Here is a 12,844-nt window from a genome sequence, read left to right as displayed (position 1 = left end):
AGTACAATTTGTCAGTTTCAACATGTGTTCTTTTTCAATTTATATAAGATTATCCCTTTCTGTTTCTATTTACATTTTACACAAGGTTACAATTTTGGAACCATTGTTGCAAAAAAGGTCTGTGTACTTTTGCGTTCATTATTCTATTTGGGTAGGGAAATGGAAAATGTAAAAACAAGTGGTATATGTCTTTTTGAAGTTCTATAGTCGCTATAAGTGAAAATGATGTCGTATTATTATGACCTAGGAAAAAAAACTTCTTAATGTTAATGTAAATTGTGCAAAGTAAAAATATGCAGCTGGGTTTGGACGCTATCACTAAGACATTATTTGAAACATTCGGTGCATTTGTAGACAGGAGCTATGGTTAGTCATATATCCAGGTTCAGCACTCTCTATTGCAAATTTGCATGAAAGGTGTGCTATATAAATAAAATTGATGTCTGAAAGATTCCAGAGATTATATTTATTGATGTCTGAAAGTTTATTGCCATTCTTGATAACAATGCATCCTTACCAAATGTCTTATACTTTATAACAATGCATCATTACCAAATGTCTTAAAACCATTGCAAAAAAGTATAAGACATAAAGAAGATATAAAGGTGGCTAAGAAAGGTCCGAATGCTCTTGCCTGCCAGATGGCAGAAAAGACTAGCTGGGATGACAGGTCTGCCCTGTCTTCCTCATGCAGCACTGGTTGTGGAGGTCCTGCATGGCTGGTCAGGTCCTTGTGATGCTGATCTAACCACCCTCTGCAGAGATTTGTGGTTGTGAGCGATGCAGTTACCATGCGGTTGTGAGTACTGTCAGTACAAAATCTCATTAGTCGTCAGAGAAAGAGGAGCCGAGGAGCAGTCTCGCTGCCCGATCACCTGTGATCCTGCTCAGATCCTCATTGATGTTGATCCCTTGGAATCTGAGGCAGCTGACCCTCTCCAGAATTTCTGACTTTAATCTCAGAAATTATTTCTGACTTTGTTTCTCGCAAATTTGTGACTTTAATCTCAAAAATTCTGAAATTTTTTCTCGGAATTTTCAAAAATATTTTCATGTGGCCCTAATACTCTTCTGTAAGGTGGCAATCTTTCACCCAGACTGAAATATCCTTAATGCATGCACAAATCAGATGAGAAACGGTAATCCAGGTGGGAAAAACAGGGAAAGCTGTCCGCATAGCAGCGAATGGTCTCACTCAAGGAAGTGGTGTAAATAGAGAAAAGTAGGAGCCCTAATACTGATCCCTGAGGCATACCTGTGGTGAGGTCATGAGACTTTGATACCTGTCCCCAAGACACACTGAAAGAACGCCCTTTAAGGTAGGATTTAAACCAATTGAGCTTTCCCAGAAATGCCCAGTTCAGATATAGGCTAAATGTCATGTCATGGTTTACAGTAGGCCTATCAAAATGAATAAAATAGGCCTAGAATAGACCTAGAATAAAATAAAATCAATTGCATTTGTTATCTATGAGTATAACACTCAGGCCAATTAAAATCCCAAATGGAAGTGACAGACCTTGAGATGAGCCAATGTCTTACTTCACAGCAAGCAGAACGTCCCTGTTCACAAATGGAGTGGTAGACGGCGGGGTGAGAGGCGGGTCGTAATCAGGAGAAGCGCAAGAGTTTGCCACAGCAAACGCGTCCAGTGCCCGTTGATTGTGCAGTCACGAGCTACGTCCGGGAATACGGACCCTAAGATCTGACACCCTAGGTTCTTGAAGACCACGCACAGAATACATTCTATCCGTGAACCTTTCTTTTTACTGTCTAGCTGTTGTCGTTAAAGAGCATTACTTGATTGTACGATCACGGTCCTGTGGGTGATGTACTCCAACATTTGACATTGCTAGCTAGCTAGCTAGCTAGCTGTTTAGCTAGCTTGCCTTGCGTGACTCATGTTCAGTGATCTAGACTGATAGGTTGTTATTTTGACATTTTTTTTCTACCTTGTGAAATTGCGTGTAATAGAGGAATAATCTATCTACTGTGACATTTCGCTCCCGTCTTATATCAGACTGTGATATACTCAGATGCGGGTTTGTTGACGTTTATCCGGTGAAACGCAAATAGGTTGCTAACGTTGGGTTTGAATGAATTAGCCAACGGAAACAGCAGCTAGCTACCGTCGCAGCTAATGATACACTAAACCGATAGTTAGCTAGCCACCTCAGCAGGCTGTGCTGCATCCACAGAATACGTTCCCTTGAGCTAGCTAATCTAGCTTGCTAGTGTTAACCTTTTACGAGTTAGTTAGCTAGCTAGAGTGTTGGCTAACGTTGCACGTCCAAAACGATAATTCATATAGGTTAGGTTTCAAGCTAACATAAGCTTGAAGTCAACGAGCTAAAAAACACACGAAACCATCACTACAATTTACATTTTGTCTGCGCTTGAAATCGGAGGGAACCGAAAATGCCGGCTGTGTCGAAGGGAGATGGAATGCGGGGATTAGCGGTGTTCATTTCGGACATCAGGAATTGTAAGTACCCTGTTCTGGTATTGAACCCTATGTTGGCCTTCTCACTTAACAGTTAATGTTTGCCGCGACATATTTTCTTTTCATTGTTAAATTACAACGGTATCTACATTTTCTTGGAGTTGTCTGAGTGAACAATTATATGAAAATGCTGGGGAATTTGTATAGTTGGTGGGGAGGTCATTTACGCGGTCGTGAAAGAAGCTCTGAATTCCCGTTGCATCTCTTGATGCTGACAGAGGGCCGCTAGTGCAACTAACGTTAACGTTGCCGCTAGCGTCACACGGATGGCGATTGTGGAACGTTAGCAAGAATCGTTCTTGCACCGTAGCACGTTAGGCCGCTACGGAAGACTGTTTCTATTTTTACAAATTAGCAACAATTAATCCGTCAGATGTTACCACTGTTCACGCCAACAGGCAGTTAGCATAGGTGTTGATATCTCTCCTCGCCAAAAGGAGTGCATTCGACTGTTTTCGCGATAATCCATTTATCAGGCGTTTGACCTGGGCTGCTCTGAGCTGGAGGGTCATGTTAAGATGTTGCCTTGCTGTGTGTCCGCATTATTTGGTGATAATGCATAGTGGCTAAAGTCATTGCCCTCTGATGAGTTTCTTTGACCATTGCTTTGTGAACAAGTGCTAGTGCGCGTTCAAATGAGGTTGTAATGAGAGTATTGCACAATTATTGGCATTGCGTTTCCAAGTACATTAGTTGATATTTACTCATGAAGAACGGGTAATACTTCCTTGGTTTTAATGTAACCATGTTGAGATACAGGCACAATGGCATTTCATTACATAGAATGCCAGCACTTACTTTTCCTGTGAATATTGCAAGGGACATTTATTCTGAAGACATCATTGGACACAAAAAACGCATGTGAGCCAGGCCCATTGAGTGGCATGGGCAGCATCACAAAGATAAGTCCCTCTGAAGTGTCTGTGAGGTTAAGCTTTGAAGCTCTGGTATGCTCAAGGTCAAGGATGGTTCTATAGGATGTCAGTAAAGTTTGTGAAAGTAGATAACAGGGTGAATCCATGAGGAGGAGGAGGGAAGTACAGAGAAGAAATGACAATGTCAGGTGATGAAATAGTAATAAGTGATGGAAACATGTTAAACTTGCTTACCAGAAGTAGAACATGTTTTGTTCCACAGAACAGATTGTATTTGCAATGCAACATAAACAGGTGCATAGGAATAATGGTGTTTACCTCTGGAATAGGATACCATAGCCTACTATACGAATGCGATACATACGCCTATATGCGTATCATTAAACACACATTCTGATCTGCCCAAACACCCTGTGCTAGCTGACAGCCTGCCTCTGTCACGTTTCTGACTACAAATCATCACCACACCTAGATTGACTGCAGGGATAGTGGTTCTTGCTTGACTGGCAGCTGATGAGCTCCCAGTATTTGTCATTTATGTATCAAATTATAAAATCCTCCACTGGGAATGTCTGGGTCATTGGGCTATAATATTAAATAAACACTTGCACCAGGTCTATAGAAAGTACTAGCATAGTGCCTGGTATCAAAAAATAAAAATGCCTAGTCATCATTCTCCTAAATCCCTTTGTTCCAAGTTCTTCTGTGTTCTAGATTTCGGTTCACTCCTAAACCCCATACAAAATTCACTGTCTCAGAGCACTTTTATATGGCCCTGTGGGTTTCACAAAGACCCATAAGGATCGAGGGATCCTGAAGTGTGGTTTGAACGGGACCCAGTGCATCCGGTCTGCTTTCAGTATGAACTCTGACGAGTGTTGCTCTACAGTGTGGGTGTGTGACTGTTTTCTTAATGCTGTGATATTTACTTAAAGTGTCCAATCTGACAACATGCACAAGTGAGAACACTGAAATCCTGAAGCAATATGCGTTTTTCGGGGTGTCGGATGCATGAAATCATGCATGTGTAGTTTTTGCAAGACGACATGCTGTCGTCTTGTCAGATTCAAATAATGACGTGTGTCTGTATCTTGTCTTATTGCCAGGCACTGATACTCATTTCCTAACAGAGTAGTGGCTAATGGTTGGTTTAATCTGACAGATGATGAGCATAGCTGGCTGCCATTGTTGCTTTAAGTATGGGCTGCGCTTACATGACTGTGAAGGAGAAAAACATGAAATAAATCTAAATTTTGTCTGTTAAGAGTTTTTGTTTTACATTGCTGTAAGCAGGTGGCTACACCAAAGTGACTTGCTTTTCAGCGCTCTGTCACTGTAGACCGACGGTTTTTAAAAAGGTTTGCCATCAAACAGCATGTACTTTGTTGCCATGCGAACACCCTGTTGTGGCCCATCTGGTTTGTGTTGCTAGTGTTGTCTCAGCTCCAGCAGAGCTACTGGCACTGCTTCACGCTGGCAGTGGCCAGGTTCGGGGTTCAGTCCCACAGAAGTACAATCACCAAGACAGAGTAGGCCTAGACCAATGCAGAACTTGAAATGGCCTACATTGGCTGCACCAACTGTGGTCAATGGAATTGATGATGTAGTAACAAATTCTTGGTATTCTAATTACCCTCTGTCTTACCACTACCCCCCCTTCAGGTAAGAGCAAAGAAGCTGAGATCAAGCGTATCAACAAGGAGCTGGCCAACATCCGCTCCAAGTTCAAGGGTGACAAAGCTTTGGATGGCTACAGCAAGAAGAAGTATGTCTGCAAGCTGCTCTTCATCTTTCTGCTGGGCCATGACATTGATTTTGGACACATGGAGGCGGTCAACCTGCTCAGCTCCAACAAGTACACTGAAAAACAGATTGTAAGTGAAGATTTATGATTTTGTGTGTGTGTGTGTTTTGTATGTGTTCATCATGTCAGAGTTGTTTTTTGTTGCTTTTTGCCATATTGTGTGTTTTTCATGTTGGGCTTGTATTGATCAATGCCAGTCAGTGGTCACTCTGTAGTCTGTAATGGGGGAGCAGAGGGTAAATCAGGCGCTTGAACTCTATTGAGCTGTGTGTCTGTCTCTGGCTGTCACATATGTCATGGAAGGCAGGGAATGGCTCTACCTGCTTCCTGAGCCAGATTTTCAGAAACCTTTTGTGACTGCTGCCACAAGCCTATGAACCTCCATCCTATTTACCTCCACCCATGTGACAGTTGTCTCGCTCTCTCTTGCTCCTAGTGTCAACATGTCATGTTTAGGGACAAAAGATCAATGAACTCATGAGTCGGGCGTTTCAGGGTAGCCAGCCAGAGTCTGGATTGATAGGGGGAGGGCAGCCCTAGGCACATGCCTCATATAGTAACCTCTATGCTGTAAAGTTTTATTGCCTGAAAACACCCATTAACAGAATGCACTCACTTGGTCAGGTGATTTCACTATGTGACGTTAGGTTCCGTTTCCGACATTAGGTTCAGTTTTGCTTCAGAGTTTGTTCAGCTATGGCAGGTGAATATGAAAGGCCACAGTAATATCAAAGCCTGAACCAACTTACTTTAGTGCAGGACTGAGTGTTTGAGCTTGTGCTGTGAATTTATGTCTTTGAGATAATGGAGCAGGAATTATGTCACAGCCCCTAGAACTGCCAGAATTAATTGATGGAATAAATGCCATTTTTATCATGCATTTAATTTTTTAAAGAAGTTGAAATGTTGACTATCAATATATTGAAACAATGGTCTCAACTACTAATACGGCACCTAATCCGTAACACACATTGAAATGTGTGAACAGTGTTCGGCATTGCAGTAGAGGTGGTTCACTAGTGGAGATGGCAGGTGTGGTATCATTGAGGATGACTCATGAGTTTCGGGGGGGGGGGGGGGTGTGTGCCAAGATTGGAATATCCTAGGCATCTAAAATGCTTCGGCATCTAGCCCACTAACTAAGTGAATTATAGGCAGGACGCTGGCGGTTGACTCCGATGCGCACGCTGCTTCAAAATGAAATCTCAGCCCTGAGAAGGTGATGTCATATCCATCTGGGAGTGATATTCTAGCCTTGGGCCTCCGCATCAGTGCTGAGCACAGAGAGTGAGTGAAGGAGGCGGGGGTCGAGACCGGGCTGTCATCTAGCAAGACGCACTCCTCCCGCTTTAGCCTGACTCATTGTTTCAGCTCGGCTTCCTCTAAAAATCAGCCCAAATGCAGAGACCCTACCCATAACACAATAATAGCATTGTCCGCGTGTCCAAATAAACCGCCCCGCGCTGCAGATGTTAAAGCGTGATTTTGCCAAGAGGCCACAGAGTGGAGAGACGATAGTCTGCGAAAAGCCTTGACCCGTTGCATGCAACACAATGGAGGCTTGAGATCGGAGATGAAGGCCGCGGGGCTTGTATCCCATGTCTCACTGGGGTGCTGTGGAGCAGTGTGCTCAAACACTGCACACGTTTATTCTGGACTGGACTACCTGTGTCCCACTAGAATTTCCAGTCAGGGAATTAGATTTGGCCCCTGGGACTTGGGTGTGTGTGTGTACTGTGCAGTATCAGTGGTCTTCAGGGATGGAAATCCTCTTAAGATCTAAAAGATGCTAACAGTGGCAAATTTGCATCTTATGTCCTTTAAAATGACAAAGAACTTCCCTACACTGTTTTACATTGTACAGTTTCATGATGTGATGATGAGTTGTATTTATATTTCTAAAGGCTATATTTTTGATTTGCTGCATTTTTGGGTCACATTTTCTTGAAGTGTGTGTGTGTGTGTGTGTGTGTACACGTTTTGGAAGAACAGCATTTGGCCAGTGTGATTAGTCTCAAAAAAAGGCCTGCAGAGATGGAGGCACTATTCAGGGAGTATAAAGGCGGCAGATGACACAGGGAGGGACAGAGAGAGAACGAGAGAGAGAGTTTTTGAGTCAGAGCCACTGGAGTCTGAAGAAGGTTGCAGCAAAAAGAAAGAGGAAAGGTTTTGAGGAAGGTAAGTGGGCAGACAGTGCAGGGGAATATGCAAGGGAGGCCAGTCTGAAATAGCCAGACACAGACAGACACACACACACACTGGCAGAGCTGTAACCCTGAGCACAGAGCTCCCTGTCCTTATTGAACTCCACGCTCTTAATGGAGTTCTGCTGACTGCAGAGCTGCTGCTGTTGCACCCACTCCCTGTGCTCTTACTCTTCCTTACACACATGCACACACATGCACACTGGGCTACAAAGCAATGTTCAAGGCTAATGCGCTACTTTAGTCTCCTCAACTCGGTTTCATTCAGAGGCATGGCAAATGTGTGTCCTGTTTTCATCTGACTTCTCATGTTCCTCAACCCCTCTTTTCTCTGTCTCTGCCTCTCTCTCTCTCTCTCTCTCTCTCTCTCTCTCTCTCTCTCTCAGGGTTATCTGTTCATCTCTGTTTTGGTGAACAGCAACAGTGAGCTGATCCGGCTGATCAACAACGCCATTAAGAATGACCTGTCCAGCAGGAACCCCACCTTCATGTGTCTGGCCCTGCACTGCATCGCCAATGTGGGCAGCCGTGAGATGGCCGAGGCCTTCGCCGGAGAGATCCCACGCATCTTAGTGGCAGGGTGAGATTCGACTTGCAGTGGTCAGACATTAGTGACTGATTTTATGTGATTTTATAGTGACTGATGTAAATATTCTGAAATATAATTGCAATTTGCACATAATTGCAAAAGCATGACTGTGACTGTACAGTGTAATTAGGGTATCATATTTTTCTTTTGATACGTTCTATAAAAGTTACATGATTTTCTGTTTGGATGTAATGTTGTGCTGATGGCATCACCTGAAGCCTGAAATTGCATCCCACTGGGTGTGCTTTCCTTCCTCCTGTCCCCATCTTGAGAAATCATTAATTTGCTTCGTAGGCCTGCAGCACACCAGTAATACGTGTGTGTGTGCGCTCCGTTAATAATGTTTATTGTTGCTCAGTTCTTATAAGCAATCACAAGTATTTGTGTTGCTGTGGTGTCCTCTCTAGCCCAGAAATGCAGTGTTATTGCTGCACAAGCTGAAATCAAGTTAATCGTCAAGTTAATGTCAACAGCAAATCTTTATTAACCTTTAGAAAAGTATAAAAACAAAAGCACAATTTTTAGTGTCTATAAGCAGAATATCTAAGATGGATCTACTCCAGTGTTAACAAAAATGAATTGGGCTGGTCATGTGACCGAAGAACATTTAGCTTGCAGTGGAGATAGGGAAGGAAGTGATAGTCACACAGCTCAGCACTTGGGAGAGTAACAAAAGTGAGTGTTTGTGGACTAAAATTGCACACTCAGAATTCCTGGTTGGAGGACTGGAATCAGTGTGTGAAAGCTTTAGGTAGCACCGAGCAGTGATTACATGGGCTGTGTGTCCAGATAGCACTATGTTTTCAGGAATGACCAACGCCAGTGTGTCTGTCAATGCCACTGTTAAAACTGGAGAGAATAATAGGATTTGTGTATACAATGCATTGGTAACAACTAGGGGTGTAAAGATTAACCGATACGTATCGGTATCCGTTTTTAACATGTAAGATACGGCTACATCGATACGTGAAGCCCCGTATCGGAAAAAAACTGAAATGAACCGGTTGTTATATCGATTTACTTGTTATGAATCGGTGCACAACCTTTTCTGCTCGCTCAGACTCATTTACGTTCCAAGCAGCGCATTCATCCCACTTCCGGTTTTGAAACTATACGTGGCACGGAATTGTGGGTAATGCAGTTCATTTTTGGTTACATTCATTGCCCAAAGTTGTCAAATGACCTCATTACCCATACATCTATTGCAATTTAACCATGTGACAACTTGCACTCGGTCGGCTTTTGTTTTTCGAAATCCAGCGCGAAATTAAGCACTTATAGCATTCCTAAACAGCAACGATAGTCTGTAGAGTAGCCTTACCTTTGATGAAGGGATTTCCTTAATGTTAAATAATAATTTGGCCCTTGCTGCTAAAACGATGCATAAATTATTAGCCAATGATTTTGTTCATATTCACTCAGACTTGTGGCATTTTAGGTTTCTGCATTAGGTCTACTGTTGGAACAAAATAAGCCCAGAGAGTTCATTGATTTGTAGGCCTATTTTATTCTTGTAGGGTAGGCTTAGCCTCGTGAGACCATCCTGATCTCGCGAGCTTCAGGGTTTTTACTCGCAGATCAGTCTGGATACTTTCCGTTAAAGAAAATTTGGAGCAGTTCACCAAACGAACGTCCAATCAGCGTTGGCTTTGAGGCGGGTTGAGGTGTGACGCAACGAACAACATGACTGCATCCACAGAGAAGTTTTATTCAAATTAGAAAGTATTCCTGGGTAAACTGTGAAGCTATGAGTCTCAGCCATGCAGCTGGGAGGAATGAACGACACAGACATCCTCCACGGCTGATTCCAGTTCATAATGGAGGAATATACTTTCTTCAGAAGTGTAGGGCCTACCGTGAAAACTTGATGGGAATTGTCGTTGATTAGGTTCATAAATGGTAAGTTAAAACATCTTAACGTTTGTCACGTTACCTAACTTAATTGTATGTTAAACGGCATTAGAAGAATACTTTGTTCATCTAATTGGTTGATTTGGCCCGTCGATAACCAACAAAGGTGGTGATAGACAGATGGTTTATCCAATCAGCTAACCAGTATGTCCGCCCCTTCCCAAAAGTTCTTCAATGAAAAGTTCCTGGCGGAGTCAGGTTAGGGTAGGCTAGGCCTATATGAGAAAAGGCCAAGAGTGTCTTAAGCACTGTTTTATTTTATTTCGGTATTGTCTTACCTCAACAAGGCTACAGCTCCATGAAAACAATCAGATATAACTCTATAAAACTCTTTAAAGTCTATAAAAATGTATTTTTATGTTGTATTTGGCTGCTGTGCTTGACTGAAATGTAGACTATTCTTTTTTCATTTCAATACAGTATATGAAACAAACCTCAGTTTAGATAATCATATTCACACATTTTGTTGCCTAATTGACAACCATGACCATGATAATTGATAATATAAAATGAATGTGCACCTTGAGCAAATTATAAAAAATCTTTCAGAATGCTTTCCATTCTTGAACTGCATCGAATTGCATCGAATCGCATCGCATCGAATCGTACTGAATCGTTTTTTATAAACGTATATTTTCTTGTATCGAATCGTGCCCATGTATCTAGATGCGAATCGTATCGTCTTTTACATGAGAGATTCACACCCCTAGTAACAACCAGTTTGTGATGTTGGGTGTGGCTACACTGATATTTTTCTAGTGATACACTGTGGGTAGTGTGAACTACATTCCTAATAAGATGTGTGTGTGTGTTGTGGATAGTCTGAACTACAGTCCTAATAAGGTGTGTGTGTGTGTGTGTGTGTGTGTGTGTGTGTGTGTGTGTGTGTGTGTGTGTGTGTGTGTGTGTGTGTGTGTGTGTGTGTGTGTGTGTGGCAGGGACACCATGGACAGTGTGAAGCAGTCGGCAGCCCTGTGTCTGCTGCGCCTCTACAAGACGTGCCCGGACCTCGTGCTCATGGGTGAATGGACATCCAGAGTTGTACATCTGCTCAATGACCAACACATGGTGAGAGACACACAGAGAGAGAGAGACACACAGAGAGAGAGAGACACACACACACAAAGAGAGACACACACACACAGAGAGAGACACACAGAGAGAGAGAGAGACACACACACAGAGAGAGAGAGAGAGAGACACACAGAGAGAGAGATAGAGAGACACACAGAGAGAGAGAGAGAGAGAGAGACACACACAAAGAGAGAGAGACACACACACACAAACACACACAGAGAGAGAGAGAGAGACAGAGAGAGAGAGAGAGACACACAGAGAGAGAGAGAGAGAGAGAGACACCGAGAGAGAGAGAGAGACACACAGAGAGAGAGACACAGAGAGAGAGAGAGAGACACACACACAAGCAGAGAGAGAGACACACAAGCAGAGAGACACACACAAGCAGAGAGAGAGACACACACACACAGAGAGACACACACACACATAGAGAGACACACACATAGAGACACACACACAGAAACTCGGAGACACAGAGACTCAGACACAGAGACAAGACAGACACACAGGTTATGCATATGAGGCCCAGCTCCTGTCTTGTTATGTCTATGGCAGTATACGTTGTCTAGAGTAGACCACCTGTTGCAATATACTTAATGTATGCCACTGAAATTTGCCACTGATAGACCAAAGAAGGGTGCTTGATGTATAGAGCTAGCCCTGCCACAGCTGATCTTGGTAGATGGAAATTACTGTCCAAGTTGATTGCACCAAATTGCAGTCCTCTTTCCTGTTCACAACAGCATAAATGGTGACCTTTGCCCACTTCCTCACACATGATTTTGCATCCTATTTTTTCTCTCATAAAACCTTCTCTCTCCCAAAACAACAGAGGGCACTTTTTTCATCTTTGGATATCATTAGCCTTTTTGCTTTACATTACATGGGGAATTTCTGAATAAGGGTCACCTATTGTTATGTCATCATGTCAATTTCAATTCAATTTTCAAATTTCAATTCAATTCAATTAATCATATTATTATATTATATTGATTCTCATGTTGGATTTCATATAATCATATTACTGGTATATAGATATTGAATATATCTCAGAGTTATTTCTGTGTTTTTTTTCCCTTCAGTATATTTGTGACTATTCTCTCTCTCTCTCTCTCTCTCTCTCGCTACCTGTAGGGTGTGGTAACTGCTGCCATCTCCCTCATCACCTGCCTCAGTCAGAAGAATCCAGATGAGTTTAAGACCTGTGTATCCCTGGCTGTATCACGTCTCAGCAGGGTGAGTGTGGGGTGTTTGAGTGTGCCTACTTGATCTCAGTGCTTATGTATGTGTGGAAACGTGTCACTTGTTTGGTCATGATGTGTCTGTGTGTTTAATTTTTCTCAAATTGATGAGTTTCCTCCTCTCCCTCTCATCCATATCCAGATTGTGTCATCAGCTTCCACTGACCTGCAGGACTACACCTATTACTTTGTGCCGGCACCCTGGCTCTCCTGCAAGCTGCTGCGGCTGCTGCAGTGCTACCCCCCGCCAGAGGATGGCGCCGTAAAAGGCCGGCTGGTGGAGTGCCTAGAGACCATTCTGAACAAAGCCCAGGAGCCGCCCAAGTCCAAGAAGGTCCAGCATTCCAACGCCAAAAACGCCATTCTCTTTGAGGCCATTGCGCTTATTATCCACTATGACAGGTAACTGAGCATCCCGCTCCACCACCACCATACTAGTCCGGTCTCCAGCCTATTCAGCTAGGGCTGTTCCAATTTTGACCGATTGTCCCAATTGTTAATTTTTTTTTGATTATTATTTCGACTAATTTAATTAATTATTTTAAAATTAAATTAATCTAAATGTATTCATTTATTGGTTACATTACTTGGTTAATATAACAGTTTACCCAATGTAATCTCTGTTCTCATATATGCTAGC

The 12,844-nt window shown here is 42.8% G+C and overlaps 1 protein-coding gene across 2 annotated transcripts in view; it reads left to right on the top strand.

Moving 5' to 3' along the window:
* The first annotated feature begins 1,631 nt into the window (after positions 1-1,631).
* Positions 1,632-12,844, top strand: part of ap2a1 (adaptor related protein complex 2 subunit alpha 1) — a 29,596-nt gene continuing 18,383 nt past the window's right edge. For both annotated transcript variants that reach the window (XM_076265211.1, XM_076265210.1), the window contains exons 1-6: positions 1,632-2,485; positions 5,041-5,252; positions 7,773-7,966; positions 10,825-10,954; positions 12,098-12,199; positions 12,347-12,606. In XM_076265211.1, coding sequence (XP_076121326.1) covers positions 2,419-2,485; positions 5,041-5,252; positions 7,773-7,966; positions 10,825-10,954; positions 12,098-12,199; positions 12,347-12,606 — 965 coding nt within the window. In that variant the 5' untranslated portion in view covers positions 1,632-2,418. The remainder of the gene's footprint in view (positions 2,486-5,040; positions 5,253-7,772; positions 7,967-10,824; positions 10,955-12,097; positions 12,200-12,346; positions 12,607-12,844) is intronic.

The sequence above is a fragment of the Alosa pseudoharengus genome, unplaced genomic scaffold, assembly GCF_046254945.1.
Source record: "Alosa pseudoharengus isolate Yale_2024_CS ecotype anadromous, Long Island Sound unplaced genomic scaffold, YU_APseudo_1.1 YU_APseudo_1.1_scf_4, whole genome shotgun sequence".
NCBI classification, from domain to species: domain Eukaryota; kingdom Metazoa; phylum Chordata; class Actinopteri; order Clupeiformes; family Clupeidae; genus Alosa; species Alosa pseudoharengus.
The sequence above is the reverse complement of the archived record's forward strand: the minus strand, read 5'-3'. Positions and strand labels throughout refer to the sequence as shown.